A 25,270-nucleotide genomic window follows, 5' to 3' on the forward strand; every position below is an offset into this window, starting at 1 on the left:
AAACCGACGTCTTTCTTTTTTCTTTTTTTTTTTTATTACGTGCTCCGCCCTTTGGCACTACCCGGAACGGGAGGGATGCCCCATAGAGGTCTTTTTAAGGGAAACTGGCTCGTATCCACGTTACACATGCCCATGCAGCCACGTTATACATGCCTAGCAGAAAAACACGAAAATGCCCATGCAGCCAGCCCGTTCGCCGGAACTCGAACCCCGGATCCAACTACCAGTGTTCAGCGGCTTTTACCGCTCGGCTGCTGGTGAGCCTTAACCCAACTTCTGATACCAAAACTTGTTGCGTTCCTACAGGCTCGTAATGGATTGAATGCAAATAGAACTAATGATAGCTTGATCGAATTTCATTTTCTACAAGGAAAACTTTACAGTTTTGGAACATTCCACAAAAGTACTTGTAAATATCTTATCAGTATAACAGAACACAATGATGAAACTAGGTAAAACATTATAAGCAAGACAATATAAAAGGCATTCAAAGAGGAAAGCACATGGAGTTTTCTGAGTAATTCAAAGTCGGCTGGGAATTTATAACTACTAATACTATCATTCAATTAACTTGAGTTATCGCATGATACGCGATGATACCAGTTTTGCTCATCTCCTGCTGGTAATCGGCTCATGATTCTAAAACTTTCATAACATAGAAAATTTAAAAAATGATGATCTCTGCGGGCTTATATAGTTATACACCGGCCGCCGAGAAATCTCTCTAGTACCTTCCATTTCTCGAAATTACTGTAAGTTTTGGTTTGGTTTAGTTTATTTTATTACGGTTAAGGAGACGAGGCGTATCTGTCTAATGGGAGGCATGCCTTTGCGGAGGACACTTTAAATGAAATTGGCTCATATACATATTGCACACGGAGAAAGCCACGAAAAGGCCCAGTGTTCAGCGATTTTAGCGCTCATATTAGTAGAAGGCATATGAGGGCTGGATGCGGTTATATAGCGATCAATTACAGTTATTCCGTTACCAGTTATACAGCGACCGGATCAAAATGTGGTTAAAAGATCGCGAAGTTTTCCGACTTTGGAGAGCTCTCGCCAAATCTCGCAGCAAAAATTAGTTGCCAAAATCATCGTCAACCCGGTAATATCTCGACAATGTAGCGATGATTTAGCATATTTATTAAATTTATATGTAGCATTTTCTCTAATATAGAAAACACACTAAGACAAAATCGGATTTATACTGAGAGCACACCACAATGTTTTTCCATATTTGGATTCTACGACTCAAATGCCTAAATATTAAATTTTGTGAAATTTGGGGAGCAATTTACGTGGATATTTCGAAATTTATCTTGGCTCATTTTTTTCTGTTTGCGCCAAGAATAATTAACTTGACAAATTTCTTAATTTATAGCAACCTATTTTTCTTTCCGTTATTTTTCATTGTGCACGAACCTGAAAAAGGCCACTTTCCTAACAAAGTGCGTAAACCACATTTGACGTTATTATTGCTTGTAACGAATATGCCAAATTTTAAAATACGTATATCTTAGGTAAATTTGAATATAACGCAAATTCACGTATATCTTAGGTAATTTTGAATAAAAAACTCTAATTTTTTGCAGGTGGGCCTAGAAATATATCTAATTTAAGATGATAAAAATGTTACAGGTTATGATAAAAACGATTTTCGAAAAATTTATAAAAAATATTTAAAAATACAAATTTTAAAAGTAATTCATAAAAAAGGGGCGAATTATTCGGAATGAACCTAAATTTCGAAATGTGAAAGGAAGAATCAAATAAGTGTAATAAAAAGCAGATATTAATAAATACATACTAAATTCAATTAACTTAGAGGAGCTAAAATTTTGAGAACTAAGTTTTCAAAAACTACTTGTACGATTTCTACAAAACTTGGCAGTTTGGCATAATTTGAGTAGTAGTATCGAAATAAGGAAAAAAATTGGTATATCGTTTCAGAAAAAGTCCGATTTTTGTGTCAACATACCTGTATTAGAAAAATGCCAAATAGAAATCTAATACATATGCTAGGTCTCGCTTTCGAAACATGAAAAACGCAAATTGAAGTTCGTCAATCGGCCCAGTAGAACGGGAGATATAGAACTGCGCCATTTTTTGCGCAGTTTACATACAGTGTCTCAAAAAAGTGATGGGACACTTGTGCTTTACAAAAGGAAACTGCAATAAAATAAATTTAAAAAACATGTAAAATTTTTTGTGGGTGTGTTTCATACTTAAATTTAGTAACAATTATTAAATAACATACATTTTCTCAAAATATTAAAATATTAATTTAATAAAAATACAATTGTTTAGAACGGAGCAGAAAATGGCTCACTTAAGTGATTGGACACTACGTACTATGAAACAAAAATTGTCTGAAGTAAGCAATAAAAATATCTTTTGGGGTATTTATTTTTACTCAAAAGCAATTGCCAATAATTTATAAAATCGTTTGCAGTATTTCTCTCCAGTTTGTTTTGGAATTTTTGTGTTTTTTAGCTCTGTGCAGCCATGAATGCTAAACGAAAAGAAACTTTGTCTGGAATTCGAAAATTTATTATTAATTTGCATATTGAACATAAAAAATCTATTAGAGAAACTACTGAAACAGTTAACTTCAGTCATTCAACAGTTTTCAATATCATTAAACGATATAAAACGTATCATACGATTCAGGATAAAAGAAGACCTGGCGGACCATCAAAGCCATTGAATGGAATAAGGCGAATTATCGTTCGAAATACTTAAAAAGAATCCAATAATGAGTGCTCCTAAAGTTACTGCTGATTTACAAGCATTATATGGAGTAATTGTTAATTCTGAGACTATTAGAAGAGTAATTCGATCTACTGGATATCACGGTAGAGCATCAGGAAAAAATTCTTCGTAAGTGAAAAGAATAGAAAACTCACACTGGCTTTCGCAAAATCCAACATTAAGAATTCTGATTACTGGAATGAAGTTATATTTGCTGATGAGAGTAAATTTAATATATTTGGTTCTGACGGTAGAATCTTGGTGTGGAGAAAACCCAGGGAAGAATTTCGCAAACAGAACTTGGTGCCAACAGTAAAACATGGTGGAGGAGGAATTATGGTATGGGGGTGTATGTCGTCCGCTGGAGTTGGTAATCTTGTTTTTATTGAGTATATTGACATTTTAAATTAAAATTTGAAATCTTCAGCACGAAAATTGAACCTTCATAACGATTTTAAATTCTACCAGGACAATGACCTGAAGCACAGTGCTTTGAACGTTAGACTCTGGCTGCTGTATAACTGTCCTGAAATAATAAAAACACCCCCACAATCTCTACAATTAAATCTCATTGAGAATATTTGGCAAGATTTGGAATCAAGAATTCTCAAACAACAATCATTTCTTCAAAACAACAATTAAAATCGGTGCTTCAAGAAGAATGGGGTAAAATCACTCCAGAAATCACAAAAAAATTAGTCGAATCCATCCCAAGAAGATTAAATCATGTTTTAAAAGTAAAAGGAAATCCAAAAAAATATTAAAACCTTTTAAAAATTAAAAGTTTTGGATAAATATTTGATGGAAAAGTAAGTGTCCCATCACTTAAGTGAGCCATTTTCTGCTCCGTTCTAAACAATTGTGTTTTTATTAAATTAATATTTTAATATTTTGAGAAAATGTATGTTATGTAATAATTGTTACTAAATTTCAGTATGAAACACACCCACAAAAAATTTTACATGTTTTTTAAATTTATTTTATTGCAGTTTCCTTTTGTAAAGCGCAAGTGTCCCATCACTTTTTTGAGACACTGTATATGCAACCTAATTAATCTAATATTTTTTATGTCTAACTTTAACAATATATAACTTTTTGTACATAATCTTTTTCTGATATAGTTCTTTTTTCTTTTTTTACAACATCTATAAAAGGGCTCCAACATTCGTTCCAGGTGAAGCATTCTAAACTGCAGTTCTTTGTCCAGATGTTGACAGGTACAATGTTTCGACTATTTATAGAACTAATATTAGTTATTTACCTAAAAATTAGTCCATAATCAAACATGAATAAAGTTATGGGTTTGCTTGAGAGACGTTGCTTGAGAGCGTTTTTCAAATGCAATCCGGAGGCAGTTTCTCTTAGAAAGTTCTCCATAAGAACACGTTTACCTTACGCAGATACCTCTCGTCCGTTTTCCAGTTCTGAAGTAAATCAAGCGAAACGTAACGGAAACAATCCATAGAAATTAGCGATGTGCAATGTATTCCAAAACCACATTTTTGGGGTTTTGGACACAAACAAAATTTGGGGTAAAAAACAAAACATTTTTTTTTTTATTCAAAACTTTCTTCATGGATATGATTCGTTTTCTGAGTGCCACAGATCTTCTTTCAGAATACTGACTCGTTACATTCGAGTACCACGCATTTTCATCTGTTGCAATGCTCATGTATGTGACAAAATAACATTTTCTCCCCTATTTTCCACAGAAGAATTCTTAAAATGTATAATATGTATATTAACACTTCTTAAAACCAGAGGTATTTTTCCATATTTAGAAGGGATGGTTATAAATGCACCAGAAAGGTTTTATATTCCAGTCATTTAAGGCAATTTAACTAATTAAAGATATAAATATATTCCAGAGCCCGCAGCTCAAACTTAACTGTTTGCCATAGCACTTCTGTATTAGTCAGAAGTTTGACTTCCCTCCCATCGTCCCTTGTCACTTGTCAACTGGTAAACCCTTCAATGTCGAACTTCTCCAAAACCACATGTCAGGCAAACAATATTATTGGTATGGCTAGAATATAATTCGTCGAGGACAACATGCAGCAAATACATAACGCGTAATTTTCATAATTTTACCTTCGATGTTCTGTTTGAGGATTGTTGATGTCATGTAAAAGCAAACAAGTTTTGAGTGCATGAAATTATGTTATATCCCGAAATTTTATATTTGAAACTTTAAATTCTATCTTACTATGAAAAAGACAGACACTTGGTTATGAGAGCAATGGATTAAATGGCAATTTTTTTCGAATTTTCTATTTTGAAAGGGTGACTAAAGATTTTTGCCGAATATTATTTGAATTAGTAATGGCGTCTCTACAGTGAGTTTGCTAAATTAGCCAATTATCTGAATACTATTTTTAATGAGATTGCAGATGAAGCCTTTGCATCCTAATTAAGTTTCCCATTTTTTTACCTGTGACTAAAATCCTTTATCGCCCAGTTTTTTTTTTTACTTTAATTAAAAACATGTTTGCAATTTTTAATTTTTATGTTACATCAGAATGCGAATAAAATAACTTCATTAAGAAACTACTTTATTAATCTGCGGGTTCACTTTTGTCGAAGTCGGAATTACAAATTATTTAAAACACTGGTACTGAGACTAAAGGTCGCGACGACATGTGGAATTAAATTTACTTCCATTCGAAAAATTACAGTGGAATCGCAAAGTAAATAAAATTTCTGAATGATCTTAACTAGGGGTATGTAACTAATCGTTGACTCTCTGACCTTGTGGGCGGCCCAAGCGGCCCAGGAAAGAACGAAGATTGGATTGGATTGGATTATTTAATTATGGCAAAGCACAAGAGGGCTATCTGCCTAAAGGGAGGGATGCCTTCGTGGAGGACGTTCTAACGGAAACTGGGTGGTATACACGTTACACATGGGGAAAACCACGAAAACGCCCATGCAGTCAGCCCGTTTCCGGGATTCGAACCTCGGACCGAACTACCAGTGTTCAGCGTCTTTACCGCTCGGCCGCTGGTGGGCAGAAAGAACGAAGAAGCGTAAGAGAAATAACAAGAAAACGCTCTCGGTGACGTATGTTACGTTTGCGATGGGGATTCAAGCAAGATCATCTTAATGGGAGATCATCAAGATGGCCTTAATTCAAGGCTGGCCTGCAACATGGACGAAAAATCTATTTGACGCTCCGAACTGGATTGAAATAAAATGCGTGCTGAATGGTGAGATAAAGCCAGCCCAAATAAATTCATGCATTTAAAAAAATTTACATTTCAGATAATAATTCATAATAATGAACACATTAGACAAACTTAATCCTTAAATTTGTAAAAAAAGTAGGCAGCCTTACGTTTTCATCTGATACAAGAATATGAACATAAATTTCAAGAAATTTGGGAAAGAAATATTTTTTGGGCATTTTTGCGTGTCTACAGTCGATATAGTATTACCAAAAAGTTTTCAAAAGAATATACAAAGTTGCTACGTTACATTCAGCTCAAAGAAAACTGATGAAGTCTTTTAGTTGGAATTTTATAAATCATGCCTAACGAGAAATAAGTATGCCTCATAGTCATATGTTATTTATTGTCATCATTTTTGGAAGCTAGTATATTTGAAAAAAACGTATTTTATATATTAAAGCCTTCTAAAAGTGAAATGACAACCAGAGCATAGGACGAACATCTTGAGAACTCCATAAAAATTGCAAATATTTTAATCAAATCAGATATTCTCAAATTTAAAAGGAAAATTACATTAATTTTATTTCTTACAACGACAAACAAAATTTTCAATTGAATTTTACGTATACAATATAAAATAAAATGTCAAAATAATTACATTAAAAGAAATTAATAAAGTTTTAAAATTATTTTAATATAATTTTACGCTATTTTTTGTCAGCGCCCATTTTTAGAGTAAGGCAGTGACGTCTTGCCAGATAAGTCAAGTATTTTACTGATTCACTTAAATTTTCTATATATGTAATTTCTTATATATAGTACACATTTTGCAAATTTTAAATAACGCAGTCGACCCCGTAAATTTACCTTTTATAGAGGAATTAAAAAAATTCTTTCAGCAGTCAAACCTGGACAAATACGAGAATTTTCAATTAAACCTATGCTGATATGTGATTTTCTTATTTCGAAGGACATGAGTAGCTACTGACATTAGAAATTATTTGTATAGCCCAAACTATCTCTTCTTCCAGTGTGGCCCGGGGAACCTGAAACGTCGCACTTCTCTGAATGAAGGCGAGTGTTAGTTTATGAGAATTTCTGCCTCTTTAATTATTTGACAGATTAATATGCAGCTTTGTCTATTATTGGAGCACGTGAAAAATTGAGGATTATCTCCGTCTTGCTTCTAGTGGGGGGCCCACCATCAGGCAAGGAATGAAATTGCTGAATACTAAAAGTTTGATCAGCTCGGGAAAAAAAAAAAAAAATGAATCAGGCAGATTTTAGTGAAATTAAAAAAATCTAGAAATTTTCCTGAGGAAACTACACATTAAGTATATGGTTCTTGAGGAAATATATATGCTTTATTATTTGAAAATTTAGCAGAAAGGATTTATGGTTATTTAAAACTTTAATTGATAAATCCTTCTTCTGAAGATTTTTAAAAGCTCTCCTGAATGAAATATAATTCAGCTTTTTAAAGTGTTAATCGATTTTTTAAATATTTCAATATTTTTAATATTTTAAAATCCTGAAACTGCTAATTTCGTAATTTTGTTTTGCTTGAAGTACATGTGCATTTGCACTTTGAGAATGCATTCTTAGAGAATAATTTTTAGAAATTCTTTAAGAATCCCTCGATTTGATAGCAAGAGCAGAAATACTGTTGCACGCGTTCTAAGTCAGATATTTGAACTATCTTCCTGCGAGCTTTTGTGAAAATAGCGAACCGAAGAAACAATTTAAGAACAAAACAAAGCAGTAGATCTAATAGAAGTACATATTATTCCAAAGCCACCTCTCTGCCTCAAATAGGCAAAGCAGTTTCATTAAAGAAAACTATTTATTGCTAAACATTTCGCACCCACCTGTAATTTTAAAATACATAAATCGCAAGAGTATATAAGAAAACTAGTGAGTAACAATTTGCTTGCATTTTTACTATAATAATTTTAAACTGAAACTGTAAATGCATTTTTAAATAACGATTGCATCATCAAATAGAAACCTGTTTCAATGTCAGACGCATTTCATGAAGAGATATCAAATATTTTAATAATTGAAAAAAAAATTAATTAATATCCGAAGTATTTGAGACCCAACTACAACTTGTACATTCATTTGTTTAAAAGCTAGTAAAAGGTTATCACATATTTTCTTAAAAAGTAATCAGAGATAACTGCTGATACTGATTAAAAGCAATGAACGACAATATAATAAATTTTTTAGAAACAGAGGCGACATTATTTGTGAGATTTCCTGCCAGACCAATTCTCTGTTTTAATACTTTAATATTAATCGCTACAAGTCTGGCATAATTTACGTGACTCAAACAGACATGAAAAATGGAGTGAACTTGTGAAAAAGTTGATCTGCATTTTCTTACACGGTTTTCTTTCCTTAAATTTAATTCTTTTAAACAACATGCCTGCATTCAATGTGCGCACGAATTTAAGACTAGTAAAAGACTGCAACTTTAATCAACATTATACAATCTAACGAAAATTAAAATATTCTTGTGGAAATAAAGTATTTTAAAAACGACTATGATGATAAGTCATATAAATAATCAAACCGGTAGTTTTATACCTTTAAATAAGTTTTATAGCTCTGATTGTAATCAGTAGTAAGCGCAGGTACTCGTGCGGTCAAAGGATGCCGCCATGACGAAATAGAACAATGGGTGACGCAACGGGGGCATGGCCTCCGCCATCTTGGATTTCCCCGGAAGTGACGACACCAGCGCCATCTTGGATCACGTGACAACCGGAAGTGACGTCGCTGGATGGGGTGACGTAGACGGAATGACGTCATGCATCGTTTTGTTTTTGATTCTGTGACAACGATCTTTTCAAAGTTTTAATTTTTGTGGCAACGACACTATTTTTCAAAGTTTTTATTTTTTGTGGCATCGAATATATATTTTTAGGTTTTGTGGCAACGAACTCTTACACCACGTGTTTGGAATGACATCATCAGTTTAGGCGTGCTTTTACAAAATGGCATCGGGAGGATGACATCACCTATTCCTGTTTGGGCATGTTATTTTTCAAAATGGCGTCTGCCTTATTACATTTTTATGTGCTTCCGCTTAGGCGAACGAATACATTTTTCTGTGGACCAATCAGATTCTCTGAATAATGGACCAACCGCCTCTTAGCCAATCAGCATTCAGATGAAATAAAGAGTTCCTACCTGATATAGAGTTGTCACGAGAAACGTTCAGCATTTCTTTCCCTGCTCTCGCCTTGAGTGTACGCACATTTTTTGCTTGGACGATCCTTGTTATTTTCTTCATCGGACTTTTATCTGTTTCTTCTCCGCTTCGAATATGGATCAGCTAGGAAACAACAACGCTGCAGAGGTAAGTTACTTTTCGAAAACATACTATTTTTTAGAGTGTTAATCTTTTAAAAATTTATTTGTGAAAGTGCAATGTGGGCTTAATTTGCCTTTTATTTTTCAGATGGAAAATCTATTGGAGAAAGAATCCATGCCTTTGAATGATAAAGTGTTGAGCCATGATGTTCCAAGGGAATCAGATAGCTCTTGTGCCAAAAGAAAAGCAGTAGAAACATCCCATTTCGAGAAAAAAGTACGTATTTACGAAAAGCTTATAAACTTTTTTTTTTTTTTTTTTTTTTTTTTTTTTTTTTTTTTTTTATGTTACCTCATTTTTATGTATGTTCTTTTATTTGCCAACCGACTTACCATTTTTCTTTCCTTTTCAGCGCAAAGGACTCTTTACCGAAGAGGCTATTCCAAAGGAACTCACTCACATGGGAAACAATGTCTTTGTGGGACCCAGCATTTACAAGGGAAAAGTGACTGTGCACATCCGAGAGTATGCCAAATATGGTAAAGCTTACTATCCGACAAGACGAGGAGTAAACTTTGAGCCATGGTGTTTGAATGTTCTCGTAACCATCATGACAGTGGAGGAACCAGACCTGCTGACACTCAATCTGGAGTTACCCAAGAACTTTCTAGTTACATATAAAGATGACCACTTCACTTTGACTCAACTCTGCCCTGGAGGAGAGGAAAAATGTAGCCTCAGCATTACGACTACGCAGTGGGAAGAACTGCTAACAAACTTTAGCCGTATCAGTGACATTGTCACCAACCTCGTTTATCAAAACATGAACTTTTGTGAGGCTTATGAAAGCGTATCCGACGAACCTATTAGTGAGGAAACTCTTCAAGAATCCTTCGATCTTTCTATGGGAAAAGCATGCCTTCAAACTATTCTAAAAACATCGCTTGAAGAGCTCCTTCAGCAGCAAGGAGAACTAAAACATCCCAAGCTCATAGACTGTGAAGAACTCGCTGTTCATAAAACAGAAACTGTGAATTCACTTGCTGTGAGATTACATCCTATAGACATTGCCAGACAATTTTATGGAAATATTTAAGGTGAAGAACCCTATTTAATGTTATTGAAACCTGCTCACTATATCACCAAGGACTTTTTAAAATCTGTATGTTTAACTGATGTATTAAACGAAGTAAGAGAAACTTTTAACAAACTTAGAACAGTATGGTGCCTTTGGTACTGAATATTATGAATATTTGTAAAAATAGATGCTCAATAAAATGTTATTTTATTTTACAGTGGCCTCATTCTTTGATTCAGACAATCTTTAAATGAAAAAAAAAAGGTATAGTATTGTATTTGGTACATATAGTTTTTATTTAGTACGAACTTATCGATTAGAGAGAATATAAATATGGTTGTTCGTAAACATATATATCATTACTTGTTCAACCTTTAAGTTGTTATGTTCATTTTCTTTCTTGTTTATGTCATATTTATAAAATCTTTATATAGGCGAGTTATTATTTTCCTGTCAAACATATATAAATGAATATCAATGCACGTTTTGATCATAATAATTGTTGCAATGAACTCAGCTCTAGCGCAGACCTATCGGGATCCTCAGGTCCCCGCGAGTTTCGGGGGTGTTGCTGCTTTACATCGTGCTTTAAAAGGTCTTGTGAAAACAAAAGACATACAGAAATGGTTGCAAACCAAAGATTCTTATACTTTACACAAACCCGTGCGACGCAAATTTCCCAGAAACAGAGTCATCGTCGGAGGCTTAAACGAGCAATTTCAATCTGATTTAGTAGATATGCAATCGTTAGCCTCATTTAATAATGGGTACAAATATTTACTGACTTGTATAGATATCCTTTCTAAATATGCCTGGGCTATTCCTCTCAAAGATAAAACATCGGTGTCTATCAAATCTGCTTTCGAAAAGATATTTTCGCTAAACTGATGACGCCTAAACTGATGATGTCATTCCAAACACGTGGTGTAAGAGTTCGTTGCCACAAAACCTAAAAATATATATTCGATGCCCCATCCAGCTACGTCACTTCCGGTTGTCACGTGCTCCAAGATGGCGCTGGTGTCGTCACTTCCGGGAAAATCCAAGATGGCGGAGGCCACGCCCCCGTTGCGTCACCCATTGTTCTATTACGTCATGGCGGCATCCTTTGACCGCACGAGTACCTGCGCTTACTACTGAAATCTTATTCAAAGATTTGTAATCTCTGAATAAGGTGTATATTTCCAGGAGCGTTACTCGTGTTCATTTTAATGGTAATCAATGTAATGTGAAATTCGACTCAAATGCATTAAAATTTTAAAATTTCCACAAATCATTGTCATTATCATAATAATGCGAATTAACTGAACGGAAAATGTATTCGCTGGTGGTTAAAATTTCACCAACGGCCTCTAGATTAACACCACTAGCTTTTAGGCTTCGTGTGTTTTCGTCCTATTAAATGCTAAATTTTAAGGAAGTTTCAGTCTAATATGTTGTATTATCAGCTCGGAAATCACATTCTAATTTTTAACCTCAGATAGCAGAAAATGTAAGGGAACCTAACTGCAAACAATGTTCGCTTGTGTTGGGTAAACTTTTTATAGTTCCAAAACACATGTGAAACTTTAAAAACACAAAATAATGGGTTAAAATTCAAAATTAACCTAACCTTTTGAAATATTAGTCAAATTAACAACTACTACATGTAGTCACAAAGTGAGTTTGGTGAAAATCCAAATAAAAAATAATTAAGACATTCCTGTGGTATATAACCGAACGTATAACACAAATCAAAAACAATGACTGGTAATAAAAGTGTTATGAAACGGATGAGGTTGTTTTCGTTTGTACTTAAGGCTCAAATATAGGGTGGCCCAGAAGTCACTTTACATTTTGAAAATTAAATAACTTTTTTCTATTAATATATTTCTTTTTCTCTTTTCAGAATTAAAAAATATAATCCTTGGAAATTTTTGGCATTGATAAGTTTACAACAGAACAACGAGTGAAGATAATTGAATTTTAATTTTAATAATTGAATTTTTCTGCTGAGAAATATCGAGACATGCTAGCGAATTTTGTTCAACCTCAGTTAGTAAACATGGCAGGGTATTGGTGGCAACAAGATGGAGCAACTGCACATACTGCTAGAGCCACAATGCAGTTGTTAACTGCAATGTTTCAGGATCGGATAATCTCTCTTAAATCCGATTTTGAATGGCCTCCACGTTCTCCTGATTTGACAGCTCCGGACTTTTGGCTTTCTGGATATCTTAAAGACAAAGTGTATGCAAATAAGCCCCGAACTATTCAAGAACTTAAGGCAAACAACCTCAGATGTTAAGAAGTGTCATGGAGAATAGCTTAGAAAGAGCCCGACTTTGTGAAGACGAGAATGGAGGCTATTTAAGAGACATTATCTTTCGTCACTAAGTCACAACTAACTTACACACTCTAAGCTTTGTAATAAAAAAGAATTAATTAAATACACTCATTTAAGAAAAAGTTATTGAATTTTCAAAATGTAAAGTGACTTCTGGGCCACCCGAAAACGCAAAGTTTAACTGAAAGTTTAATATATTACAGCTGGATACTACACTTAACTCTTGCGCAACTTACCAGTAGCAGAGCAGCTATCTTTTTTGGCCCTCAAATGGAACTACCTTTTACTGAGTAAGTGGCGAACGCTTCATTACCGAACTAAATTCTAACGTTTGAGCTCTGCCGCACTTAGTTTAAATATTTTAAACTTTCCGATCTGAGGAAAAATCGTTGTGTGATAAAAGAATTGCCTATATCAAAATATAAGTGTTAGTAAAACATATAAATAGTTGTCGCAAATTTCCTAAATCCGAAATTCTTTCATCCGCTTCAAAAACTCAAAAATATTTTAAGTTTTTAATTGCAAGGTTTCAGCTGAAAATAAATGAATGTAAAAAATCTCAAGGACTTAAATGTCACGATATGCTTCGAAGAAATTTTTATCTACATGACAAGAATACCTTTAATTTGCTAAAAGTATGCTTAGTTTTTATTCTTCGACAAATGAACAGGCAACTCGCAGGCAATCGAAGTAAACTTTCTACTTAGACTCCAGTTCTTTGAAAAAGCAATGGATCGCACAATATAGACTAGACAAATGTCTAAGTACGTATAAAATTATGGAGTTCGTTTAACTATTCAACACAATTTCTGTTATCCAAAATTAAAATGGAGGTTGATCAGAGTTAAGGTAAGTAGAGTTTAATTTCTGGTAAAATTTTATCACATTTAAGGCTCAGACTGGAGTAAAAACACATTGAAATATATTTTCCCTGTAAATTTAGTTAACATAACTTATAAATATATTAAAATATGAATGATTAGTTGCCATGTGTAGCGGAAATTAAAAAATAAGTAAAAATATATCTGAAATTTATTAATTCACTGGGTAGCCGCTGACAAAATTCAGTTTGCGAAACGTTAGGAATTCTCCTGACATTTCAAATTGCTTCGGAGAAAATTTGGAAATTTTTTACCCATAAAAAATTTCCAAATTTTGTTAGATTATCCTCTAGTTCAACATATTTTAACGATTATATTAGAATTTCATGTAGCTAGAATTTAAAATAAAGGCATATCGGCCTCATATGGACATGGTCCAATAAGGGGGGCATAGGTTTCCACTTCAAAAACAGTGTTAACAGCGAAGAACAAACACAAAGGCTTCCGAGTGGTCGACTAAAGCAAGTATGAATGAGATCTAAAACAAGCGGAAGGGAAATATCAAAGACCCATCCCCCCGATGACGTACTTCACAACTGCGATCGGGATTTAAGACTGGCCTTTAACTCGAAAGATAGGCTCTTTCGAGTTAAAGGCCAGCCACCAGAAATGAGTTAAAAAATATGCATTCTGAATGGCCAGATAAACCAAGCCCAAATGAACTCATATAATTATTTACAAATCATCACGTTTGACAGACGTAAGACTAAAAATGGGAAAAAATACGCAGCCTTTCTTTTTGATTTTGTGCAAGAATATGAAAATAAATTTCAAGATTTTTGGGAAAGAAATCAATAATTTTGTATTTTTCCAGTCTACTTACAATCGATATTGGTATTTTCAACAAATCTTCGAATAGAATGGACAGATTTGTTATCTTAGATTCAGTTGAAGGAAAATTTATGTCAGATCTTTGTTGTATTTTATAAATCATGTCTAGGATGAAATAAATATGCCTCACTGCATTGCCAAGCGTTATTCTTCGAAATCACTATTTGGCAGTAGGTATGTGTGTGAGGAAATATTTTCAATAGGGAAGCAAACTAAGAGTAAAATTAAAAATAGAACATCGGATAAATGTCTTGAGAATTCTCTGATAATTTCAACCACTTCACTCGAATCAAACATTAAAGTATTAGTTTCTCAAATTTAAGGTCCAATAGTACCTTAACTTTATGATTTGTGTTAGTCACAACCAAAATTTACAATGAAATTGTATGCATAAAATGTCTAGTAATATGTGAAAATAATTCTCTTTCGCTATCACTATATTCAAAAATCATAAGTTAACAATGTTATTTAATCACTTAAACATGTTTATAATTTTTTCTCATCAGCTATCATCAGTATTACGCAGTGACGGCTCGCCGATTCCAAGCAAATGAAAGATTCACTTAAATTTCCTACATCTGCGATATAGTATATTCGCTTCCTTATATAAAGCACACGTTAAGCAAACTAGAAATAAAGCAGTCAAACGCGCACATTTCCCTCTCTTAGAGGAAAAGTTCAAAAATTTCTTTCGTCAGCCGACAAACCTGAGCAGACTGGAGAATTTTCAGTGAAACCTAGTAATAATCTGATTTGCTTATTTCGGAGCTCACGAATTGCCACTGATATTCGAAATTATTTGTGTAACCCGAAATAGATCAACTTTTTCCAGTGAGGTCCTTGGTGGGTAAATGCTTAGACTTCTCTGCTTAAAGCATCAAACAGAAAAGAATCTGTATGATGTAGCTGCTGAATACCTGAATTCAAGGGAGTGACCGAGTATGGTATCTGTCCATTTGATTATAATTTAGGGTAAATATGCAGTTTCATGTACTATTAGAGCAGGTGGGAAATTAAATATTATGTCTTTTGTGCTTATAGAAGCTATCCATCGTGGCAAGGATTCAAGATTGCGACTAATAATTTTGAACGGGAGTCCCCCGGGGAGAATCGTCGGACGGTCGCCTTCCGAACTTCCACTACATGTACTCTATAGAGAGGACTTTGGGTTCGCCCGAATATTTGCAATGCTCTCATGCCGCAGGTACAATATCCATTAACAAATTTTTAGATATTCTCCGGGATTCGAGCCTGGGCCCTTCGGTAAGGCAGTCAGGGTCGCAACCACTATCTCGGCTAGAATGTGTAATAATACTATAACAAAGATGAGGCTGTATCTCTTGTAGTTCAATTCCAAATATTTACAGACTTAAAGTTTAGTTTCAAAGTTAACTATATGATGCATCTGCAGTTAAGTGAAACTCTTACGTAGCTTAGCAGTAACACAGCCACTATCTAATGTCGGCCTTCAGATGCATTTTAATGAGGCAGTGGCGAATACTCCACTAGAAGATCTGAACAGCTGTAACAGCATAGACGCCAACGTTTAGAATGGTGCCGGAGTGGAATGATGTCGATGACAAACTGGCGAAACGTCGTATTCTCAGATGAGTCACGCTTCTGTTTATCTAGTGACAGTCGCCGCATACGTGTGTGGCGTCGACTTGGAGACAGATCTAATCCGACAGTAACTGTGGACCGCCCCACCGCGCGACAAATTGGTATAATGGTTTGGGGCGTTATTGCCTACCATTCCAAGTCACCTCTAGTTCGTATTCAGGGCACTATGACGGTCCAACGATACTTGGATAATGTATTGAGACCGGTGGCAATCCCCTAACTTCAGGGGCTACCTAATGCAATTTTTCAGCAGGATAACGCCCGACCACGCAGTGCTCGCATCTGCGAACATGCTCTGTAAGGTATACAGATGCTTCCCTGGCCATCGTACTCTCCTGACCTATCACCAATCGAACATGTGTGGGATGTGATTGGACGCCGTTTGCAGACTCTGCCCCTGCCTCGTTCAGAAGACGAACTGTGGCAAATGGTTGAATGGGAATGGAGAGCCATCCTTCAGGACACCATCCGCACTGTTATTGACTCTACGCCTAGACGTGTTTCTTCGTGCATCGCTGTCCACGGTGGTCCTACATGCTACTGAGCCGACGCCGTTCTCGCTCTGTATTCTGACTATCATTTTGAAATAAAGATCACTTATTGCTGCCTGGTGTCTCTGTCTGTTTTCCAAATTTTATCACTTTCTGACCACTCCTTCCTGGTGTTGCATTTTCAATCTCGAGCAGTGTATATAAAAATGAATGCAAATTATATAGGTTGGATTGTCAAATACGTCGAAAAATTAGTTCTTCGTATTCCAAAACATTTCTAATTTCTTTTGAAATACTTCTGACGTGCGAATCGATGGTGCCATGAATTTTCAAAACTACATTTAGAATATCAAGTTAAAATATTTATGATAGCAAGTGCAACCAATTGTTACTCACTAGTTTTCTCGTATACGCCTGGGCTTTATGAATTTTAAAACTGCAAAGACAGGCAATCGCACGTAGGCTTGTTTAAGAGTTCTTAAACACAAGTGTTCTGCGTACTTCACGCAGAGCGGTGGTATTCGAATAAATTGAAGCTTTGTTATCTTTTTTGCTTTATTTTTTTCATGCTGCTGTTCACTGCAAAATGATTTTTGGTTCATTTCTAAAATTGGTCTTAAAAGTATGTTTCGACGACTACGCACGTGACGTAAAATTCCCAGAATTTTAAAGAAATTCTAAATTCTTTATGTAAGGACGCATTCATTGATGTTTCATCCAGGAGCGCTTTTCTAAAGCCACACAAGAAGTGTTTATTAATTATAGCATTTAAATAACAGTTTAGGCTTGCTGCTAAACTTTCAAATATAAAAACGTGTTCTAAGCCTAACGTGTTAATTATCAATATATTTTTTCTAGCAAATTTTCTACATTTTTTTACCTTCCCGAATATCCGTTCTTTTCCATTTTGTGATTCGACGTGGATCAAACTAGAGTTCAGCAATTTTTGCCTCTGCTGTTGAATAGGTCTCCTATAAGTAAAAAAGTAGTAATATTTAATTTTCCACCTGCTCGAATAAAACACGAATCTGCATATTTACAATGGCAAAAAAATCAAAGAAACATACATACTCAGATACTGGCTTGAATCTAGGCTTCCAACAGTTATATCATGGAGGCTGAGTTTTCGTTGAAGCTTTAATCCAGAGGTGTCTAACCTTTTAGCTTCCTTGTGCCATACACTCAAGAAGACGAAATATTTTTGGCTACTCATATATTTTCCAACAATAGTGGCAACTCGTGAGCTTCCAAATAAGCGAATCGTATAATTCTGTAAGTTTCATTCAAAATTCTCGGATTAGCTGAAGTTTGATTTCTGAAAGAGTTTTCCTTATTTAACCTATATGAGAGGAATGTTTGAGTTTGACTACGTTATTTCAAATTTTCTCAAAGTTAATAAGTTTTATATATAAGAAGTGCATATACAGAAAACTTAAGTGAATCTGTGATATACTTGATTCAGATGATGAGTCGTCGCTGCTTAACTCTTAGGTGACTGATGACAAAAAATAACTTAAAAGTATATGTAAATAACTTACAAACTTTACTAATTTATGTTATTTTAATCGAGTGACAGCAACATAGAATTACTTTAAAGTTATATTTCACATTTTATACGTAAAATTTCATTATACATTTTCCTTCTAATTGCATTCGAGCATAAATTTTAGAAACTAATACACTGTAATCTGTTTCGATTAAAGAGGTTACAACACTCAGGGAGTTCTGAAGATGTTCAGGCTATAATTTACCTCACGTTGTATGTTATTTCAGATTACCTTCTTATTTATACATATGTTAGGATAAATTACTTCAGGATTTGGTCTTTGTTTCTCGGCGCACAAACTAACCATTTGCATAGTACCTTACTGGTCCTAGATTCCCTCCACTCAGGTTTTTTCTCCTTCTCGGACCTCGTGACTTATTGGTCACACAGTCTACCTTCCACCTTCGACCTTCCTGATGCTACGGTCCAGACTTATTAACGTCAGGTGCTCACTGAGCAAATTTCATCGAACCTGTAACATCGCGCAATAAGCTACTTGCCAGCACTTTCTTTTCACATTTAAAATATAAAATGGGACATTTTCCTACTGTAAAATATATTTTATTCGTTTGGGTGTATTTGGCTCAAATTACCAGTATTCGTTTATTTAATCACTCCGTTACTGGTAGCATGGAGATTAAGGAAACAGAAATCTTTTACAGTTGATATGAATTCGGACATATGGTTAATAAAGCTGTCTGCATTGTACGAAAAACTCAAGTGTTCTATAAATTTCTAATGTGTGAATTCTAATATGGCTAGTCAATAAAATTAATTTCAAACCTTATTCATATTACTGCGTTCTACGTGTTCGTGGATTTGGAGTAACTGATGATAACATTAACATAAGAATCAAAACACAATTTATTCGCAAATATTACACAGGACAGTTCAAAAGACACTTTTACAGTCGTGGAAAAACTGCGATAAACACGGTGAAACTATCAGCAACACAACCTTCAGGCAATAAAGGTGAAGGTACTTTAGTGCTTCACAGCAAAGCACTAAAGTACAGCTCCAGAATCGGCCGATTACTCTCAATCTAATCTCTGTGCTCAAGACACACTACACTCTCCGCGTACAGGCAGGCCGTATATAGCTTTAACCTACCTTCGAGAATATTCTCCAGAAAATTGCTATGAATACGTTGTAAAATGTTCTCAATTCGTCTATGATATGTCCCCAAATAGCGCCAAATAGACGCTCTGAGGCCAAATCTGTCACCCCGGCCTTTCCCTGCCACTTTCTGGCCACCGTAATCCTGCTTTGCGGGGAAGCTATCTCACCGCCGCTGGACTTTCGCAAAACGATTATAATCGTTACTACAATTATTGTAATATCTGAAATGCATAAATTTTCCCCTTTTTATTTGCAGCTTTCTTTTTTGTTTATATTTAAGTTCTGTAAAATTTTCCTTCTATCTAACCTGTTAATGAGAGCTCTTCGTCCGGCGACGAAAGTTATTACATTCTCGTTGTCATTTGTGCTTCAGGTTCAAAAGGCCCGAATAATGTTGGTGAAAGAAAAACGATTAGGATGTAGCTTATGTAACCCCCGAATAAATCTTAATAACCTAGATTGCAAGATTAAAAATTAATTATAACACGTGAAATAATAAATAAATAAAATTCAACACCAAAGCTAGGTTACGAACTGTGGTCTTTAAGCATGTGAGGTGGGATTGCGTAACTATGACTTTCTGAAAAATTTGCATCATTAATTCCAGTTTTAAGGAAACAGTCGTTTAGTTATGTGTTCCGCTATAGGGTCGATTTTTATATCATCATTTATCAGTTCGTTTTTCTCAGAATTTCCTTCTATACTACCTGAAGTTTGTGGAATTCTGTTTTGAGTGTGAGGGCCAGGTTGCAGAAGCGTACCATAGAGCCAGTTTTATAATGCATAGGTGTATCCTTCACGATTTTTTTAGAATCAGTACAGAAAACGTTCCAATGAGCATAGTTGACTGCCGATAGCACAACCTTCAGTATAATATGAAAATAATGCTCTAACTGAAATGTTAGCATAAATTATATAGGTATGTGACACCTTACGTATTGAGGAATAACAAAAAAAGAAAGAGAAGAAGCAAAAAAAAAAGGGGGGGCATTTAAAGTCACACTATAGATTACTAGAGATATTTTAATCACTATACGAGATAGATGGTGAGAAAAATTGTTATTTAATAAAACGAATAACACATACAAGATGTGTAATTCAATTATTAATTAAGAGAAACAAGCATACGCCGCTTGCTGAAAGCAGAACTGGACATATTTGTTCTTTGAGTTTTAATTTAATATACTCATTTTCAGATTGCATGAAAAATTTGAAAACGAATTTTTAGAAAGAAGCTTTGATTCGAAGAAATGCTGGATTTAAATTTAAATATACGCCAACACGAAATACTTAACGAGAATTATTGTCAAATTTAAGACGACCAGTTTTTTCTTCCCTTTCTGTAGCTTGGATTACGTAGCAAACAAAATATACGGAATGTACGAATACTTTCTGTAACATAAATGCGCTGCCTCTTTTGACGCAATGCCGCCCGGTCGTTTGAAAACATATATTAAATATTTATTGCTATGTTACCTAGAATTCATTTTGCTAGCACATGCGTTTCCGATGTATTTACGAACTACACTGGTGGACAAATATAAGACAGAAAACGTTTGACAAAATAGTGGATAAGAATAAATAAGGTATGGATGTAACTTATTGTATTGCAGTAATGTGCACAAAAAAATACAAATGCCATTCATTAGCATGAGTCATGACCAAGAGTCCAGTGTTGTTCAAACTTGAGGATGAAAGATGGAATGCGAATGCCATTCATTAGCATGAGTTCAAACTTGGCAGTGAAAATGTGGCTCGTATGGTGAGTTTTCGCCTCTGAGAGACAGACAGCATGCACAAAGAATAGCCATGCTGTTAACAGGAGATTTGAGGAGTCCCTGCGAATGTCGCACACACTCCTTCACTATAGCAGTTTTTAACTCGTGAATGGTTCTTGGTGGAGGTTAGCGTATTGCAGTAGTCCTCCCAGGAGCATCCAAAGCATGTTCGACAGGATTAAGATCAGGAGATTTGGCTGGCCAATAAATTCGGTGAACATTCTCGCTTTCCAGCTAGTCATCAATAGGTCAGCCCTATGTGTTCGTGCATTTTTGTCCATAAAAATGGACTCAGGGCCAACAGCTCCCCTAAACTTCATACGGTTCTATGATTTCTGCCTCTACCTCTGAGAATTCACGGAAACACATGGAGCGCTGTGCGGGTATCTTGCATGATTCCTACTCAGACAACCACTTCTCTACCACAATAATGGATGATACCACGCCCCAATTTCCCTTCGTATCAATAATTACCAAGAATCGACTTTTAGACTGAATATCGACTCATTCATGAAGAGAACATTTGCCCTCGAAGCTGTGCCCAATTTTGATGATCCAACAGTTGAAAACATTGTTAAAAGACCTAGAACAAACATTTCACCATAAATCACGCTGGTGGTAGTAAAAGTTTCTTAACAAAATCAATAGAAATTTGTACAGTAAAGCTACTAATTGTATCCATATCATGAAGTTTAGCTTGTTTCAATACGAAACTATACAAGATGATAAAGAAATACGTCCTTATGTTGTACATATCCTAAGAGGTTTAAATTTTCTAACGTTAACTCTACACATGCACTCCTGTATTTGTATGTATAGTTATTTTTCTGTCTCATTTTATATTCCAATCCATTAAGATTTTAGTTTGGTCTCTCAAACTTTTGAGAAAATGTTCTCTCTTCCACATTTGTCAAATTTTGTCTTTGAAGAATCTCAGTTGATGTATTTTTATCTGAAATGCCTGTTACGAATTCCCCGCGCCATTCGGCTAGTCGGCGCTGTGATGTTCCCCAGTAGCCAAGTGGCAGGCGGATACGTTGTATGTTCCAATAGTTAGTGCAATGCTGGATTCTAAAGGTGTAGTACGTGGAAGGCAGAGATGTTTAATAATGTATCTGTATCTTCATCTACTTCAATTTCTTACATATTCTTGTAAATAAATTTTATTATTTTCGAAAGCCTCTTTAATGCACCTTTAGACACACAGCACCATTAGATGCAAAAGTGCCTTCAGGGAAGAATTTTTGTTGCGCCGGACACACTGCGAAATTCGCAATATCATGGCATTAAGATACCGATACCGATGTTCCATATGTTGATTAATTCTGGATAGTAGTACAGTCCCCATAAATCTGCTAAGTGAGGACAGCAGACGTATCGAGCGTATGACTCTGGTGAGCTCTCGCACTTTTTGTGTTTTAGAATTAGTGTGATTTGAGCCAGTTTCCAACTTTCCGGGAAATGCTGCCATCTGAGTCATCAAATTGACAAAATTTGTGAAGAATAGTAGATTTTAACTGGAAATCTCTTGATCATTCTATTGCTTCTAGAGTCATAACCAGGACTCTTGTTGTTCTTCAGCTTTTTAATGTAGGAGCAAACCTCCAACGTCATGACTAGGATCGTGTTGTCAGTATGTGGGCTTGGCATACAATTGTTCTGAAAGTCGGTAATTACCTGTTCTGAAAGTCGGTAATTAATTGTTCTGTAATGGGGTCGTGAATGTTGTTAGTGCGAAACTGAGATTTTAAATGCTGTGGTAAAAGTAATCCTATTTAGCAGTTCCTTAGTGTCCATGATATTGCAGAATGTACGTGTTTGTAGCGTTTTATATATGGAACTATGTAATGTGAATCTGATTTTCTTGCGGAAGTCGATTGATGGGCACGGGGTCTAGGTATAATGTGAATTTTAGGTTTCGCTGAAAGCAAATTTAAAGAAATTTTCTCTTCTAAAAATCACATGAGTCATTTCTAACGTAGTGTTGTTGTGTAAATCAGTGTGTTATATCCACCCAGAAGCCACAAACATATTCAGTGCATTGATAAATAAGATCCAAGCCCATATTTTGCTGCGAAGTTTTTGTCGATAAGTCCAAGAAGTCGGTCCAACAAGTCTATTCCAGCCATTCCTTCATTATATAATTTTATAATGTAAGGTTGGAGAGCATGAGCCTTTTTTTTCAAGCTCGGACACATCTTTTTGCTTTTCTTAATGGTTCGTGAATGATAAAATTTGATACAATAGTTGCAACAGAATTGTCCCAATGGCACATATAAACTTCTCCATCGCATCGGTAATCAAATTCTCCATGTGGAAATTTCGACATCCCTTTTGCTGTTCTGCGTTAGCATCCCTTTTGCTCGTACTGTGCAAATTGTCTCAAAGCCTTTGTTAGACAAATCTGTCAGCAGACTGTGCGACGAAAAAAGGTCATCGAAAAATAATTTGTGTTTCTGTGGATTGTCAATAAAAGATAATTGTTCAGAGAAAAAGTTTGATTTAAGCCGTAAAGTTTCATTTTTCGGACTTTTCCAAAGACCTAATATAAACAATGAAGCAGATGTGGTAATTTCTAAGAAAAGAAACAAGGAGATTGGAGCTCAAAACAGGTATTTACAGCTGAAACAAATTACCTCCACCCCTTGGTGAGAGAGGTCATACCCCTTTCCAGGCGTCTGCACCCTACTTTCTACAGAAATTACCATTAGACTCACCATTAGTGCGTCTCAAAAAAGGGCATGCTTACGAGAACTGAATAGTACGAAATGTATTTAAAATCTATTAAAGAATAATAATATAAAGAATATTATTATTCTTTAATAGATTTTATAGGGATTATTAATATTTATATATCTATTTATTCTTTAATATATATTATTATATTTTTAATAGATTTTTATTTATAATCTATAGGGGCCGTATGACTAATTTTGTATATCGTTACATGCCAAGGTCCTCTTTTGGAACATTGCAATTTTATGCAGTCTTCAGGAAATCCATTTGACGGCCAAAATTAGATAGTGGCTGTGCTACTGGTAAGAAACGAATGGTGTTTGGTGTGTGTATTTAATTATGGCAAAGCACACTAGGGCTATCTGCCTAAGGGGAGGGATGCCTTTCGTGGAGGACTTTTTAAGGGAAACTGGCTCGTATACACGTTACACATGGGGAAAACCACGAAAACACCCATGCAGCCAGCCCGTTCGCGGGATTCGAACCTCGGACCGAACTACCAGTGTTCAGCGACTTTACCGCTCGGCCGCTGGTGGGCCAGAAACGAATGAGATTAATTCTAGTGTAGACCTATCGGATATTTAACTTTGAATTAAACTTTATAGATATTTGAAATTTAACTAGAAAACAAAATAACCTCATCTTTGGCACACTATATTATGGCCCCCACCCAACCTCGACAGTGGTTAGCAACCCTGACTACAATACCGAATGGCCGGGTTCGAATCCCGAAAAGTCATATATGTTTGTAAATGTATAGTCTATGTGTGGCATGCGGGCCCTCTAAATATCCGAAGAGTCAAAAGTCCTTTCAAGCGGTATTTGCAGGAAAAGGGGGTGGCTGAGATCTCGAAACTTTCCCCATAGGTGTACTTCAAAATCGGGGGCAGAACTCAAGATAGTAGTACTTTCACATGTATCGCGTCAAAGGTTCTTGCCAACGACAGGCGCAAACTTACTTATTTCCACCAAGGGGGGGGTATGATTTTGTGGCCTTGATCTGATACAGACAAGTGAGATTATTAACAACAACAATTATTTTTATTACAACGAGTCATTGTTTTAGATTTGTGCTACAGTTTTTGTTATAAAGCATAAGAATGGCTTAATCAACTTTTACTTGGATTTTTACCAAACTTGCTTTGTAATTAGAATTAAATAGTAATTAAGGGTACTATCTCTTCAACATGTGGACAAAATTTTAAATGTTATCCTATAGTTAATTGTTCACATATAGTTCAGCTTTGAAATAACGTTTACATAAATCAAGCGGACATAGTTGGCATATATATGTGATTTCCCAGCTAATGTTACAAAACAAAAGATTCGATGATCTGAAGGTGTGTGTGTGTGTGTGTGTATTTAATTATGGCAAAGCACACTAGGGCTATCTGCCTAAGGGGAGGGGATGCCTTCGTGGAGGACTTTCTATGGGAAACTGGCTCGTATACACCTTACACATGGGGAAAACCACGAAAACACCCATGCAGCCAGCCCGTTTGCGGGATTCGAACCTCGGACCGAACTACCAGTGTTCAGCGACTTTACCCGCTCGGCCGCTGGTGGGCCCGATGATCTGAAGAAATTAGCATTTCAAAGAATTAAAAAGAAAAGAACAATAATCTTA

The 25,270-nt window shown here is 35.3% G+C and overlaps 1 protein-coding gene across 1 annotated transcript; it reads left to right on the plus strand.

Annotated features, from left to right (window-relative positions):
• The first annotated feature begins 9,163 nt into the window (after positions 1–9,163).
• LOC146993771 (uncharacterized) lies at positions 9,164–10,514 on the plus strand. The gene is made up of 3 exons (XM_085826530.1): positions 9,164–9,282; positions 9,385–9,513; positions 9,650–10,514. The coding sequence occupies exons 1-3, from the start codon at positions 9,250–9,252 to the stop codon at positions 10,331–10,333; spliced, it is 846 nt and encodes a 281-aa protein (XP_085682656.1). The 5' UTR covers positions 9,164–9,249; the 3' UTR covers positions 10,334–10,514.
• Positions 10,515–25,270: the final 14,756 nt, after the last annotated feature.

This window comes from Stegodyphus dumicola, chromosome 11 (genome assembly GCF_044657685.1).
Source record: "Stegodyphus dumicola isolate Sdum_Otavi_A_Nest chromosome 11, ASM4465768v1".
Classification (NCBI taxonomy): domain Eukaryota; kingdom Metazoa; phylum Arthropoda; class Arachnida; order Araneae; family Eresidae; genus Stegodyphus; species Stegodyphus dumicola.

Excerpts from the sequence above, each read along its gene's own strand:
- LOC146993771 (XM_085826530.1), top strand. The coding sequence starts at position 9,250 with ATGGATCAGCTAGGAAACAACAACGCTGCAGAG. Across the intron at positions 9,283-9,384 it reads GAAACAACAACGCTGCAGAG|ATGGAAAATCTATTGGAGAA; the intron begins GTAAGTTACTTT and ends TTTATTTTTCAG. Across the intron at positions 9,514-9,649 it reads CATCCCATTTCGAGAAAAAA|CGCAAAGGACTCTTTACCGA; the intron begins GTACGTATTTAC and ends TTTCCTTTTCAG.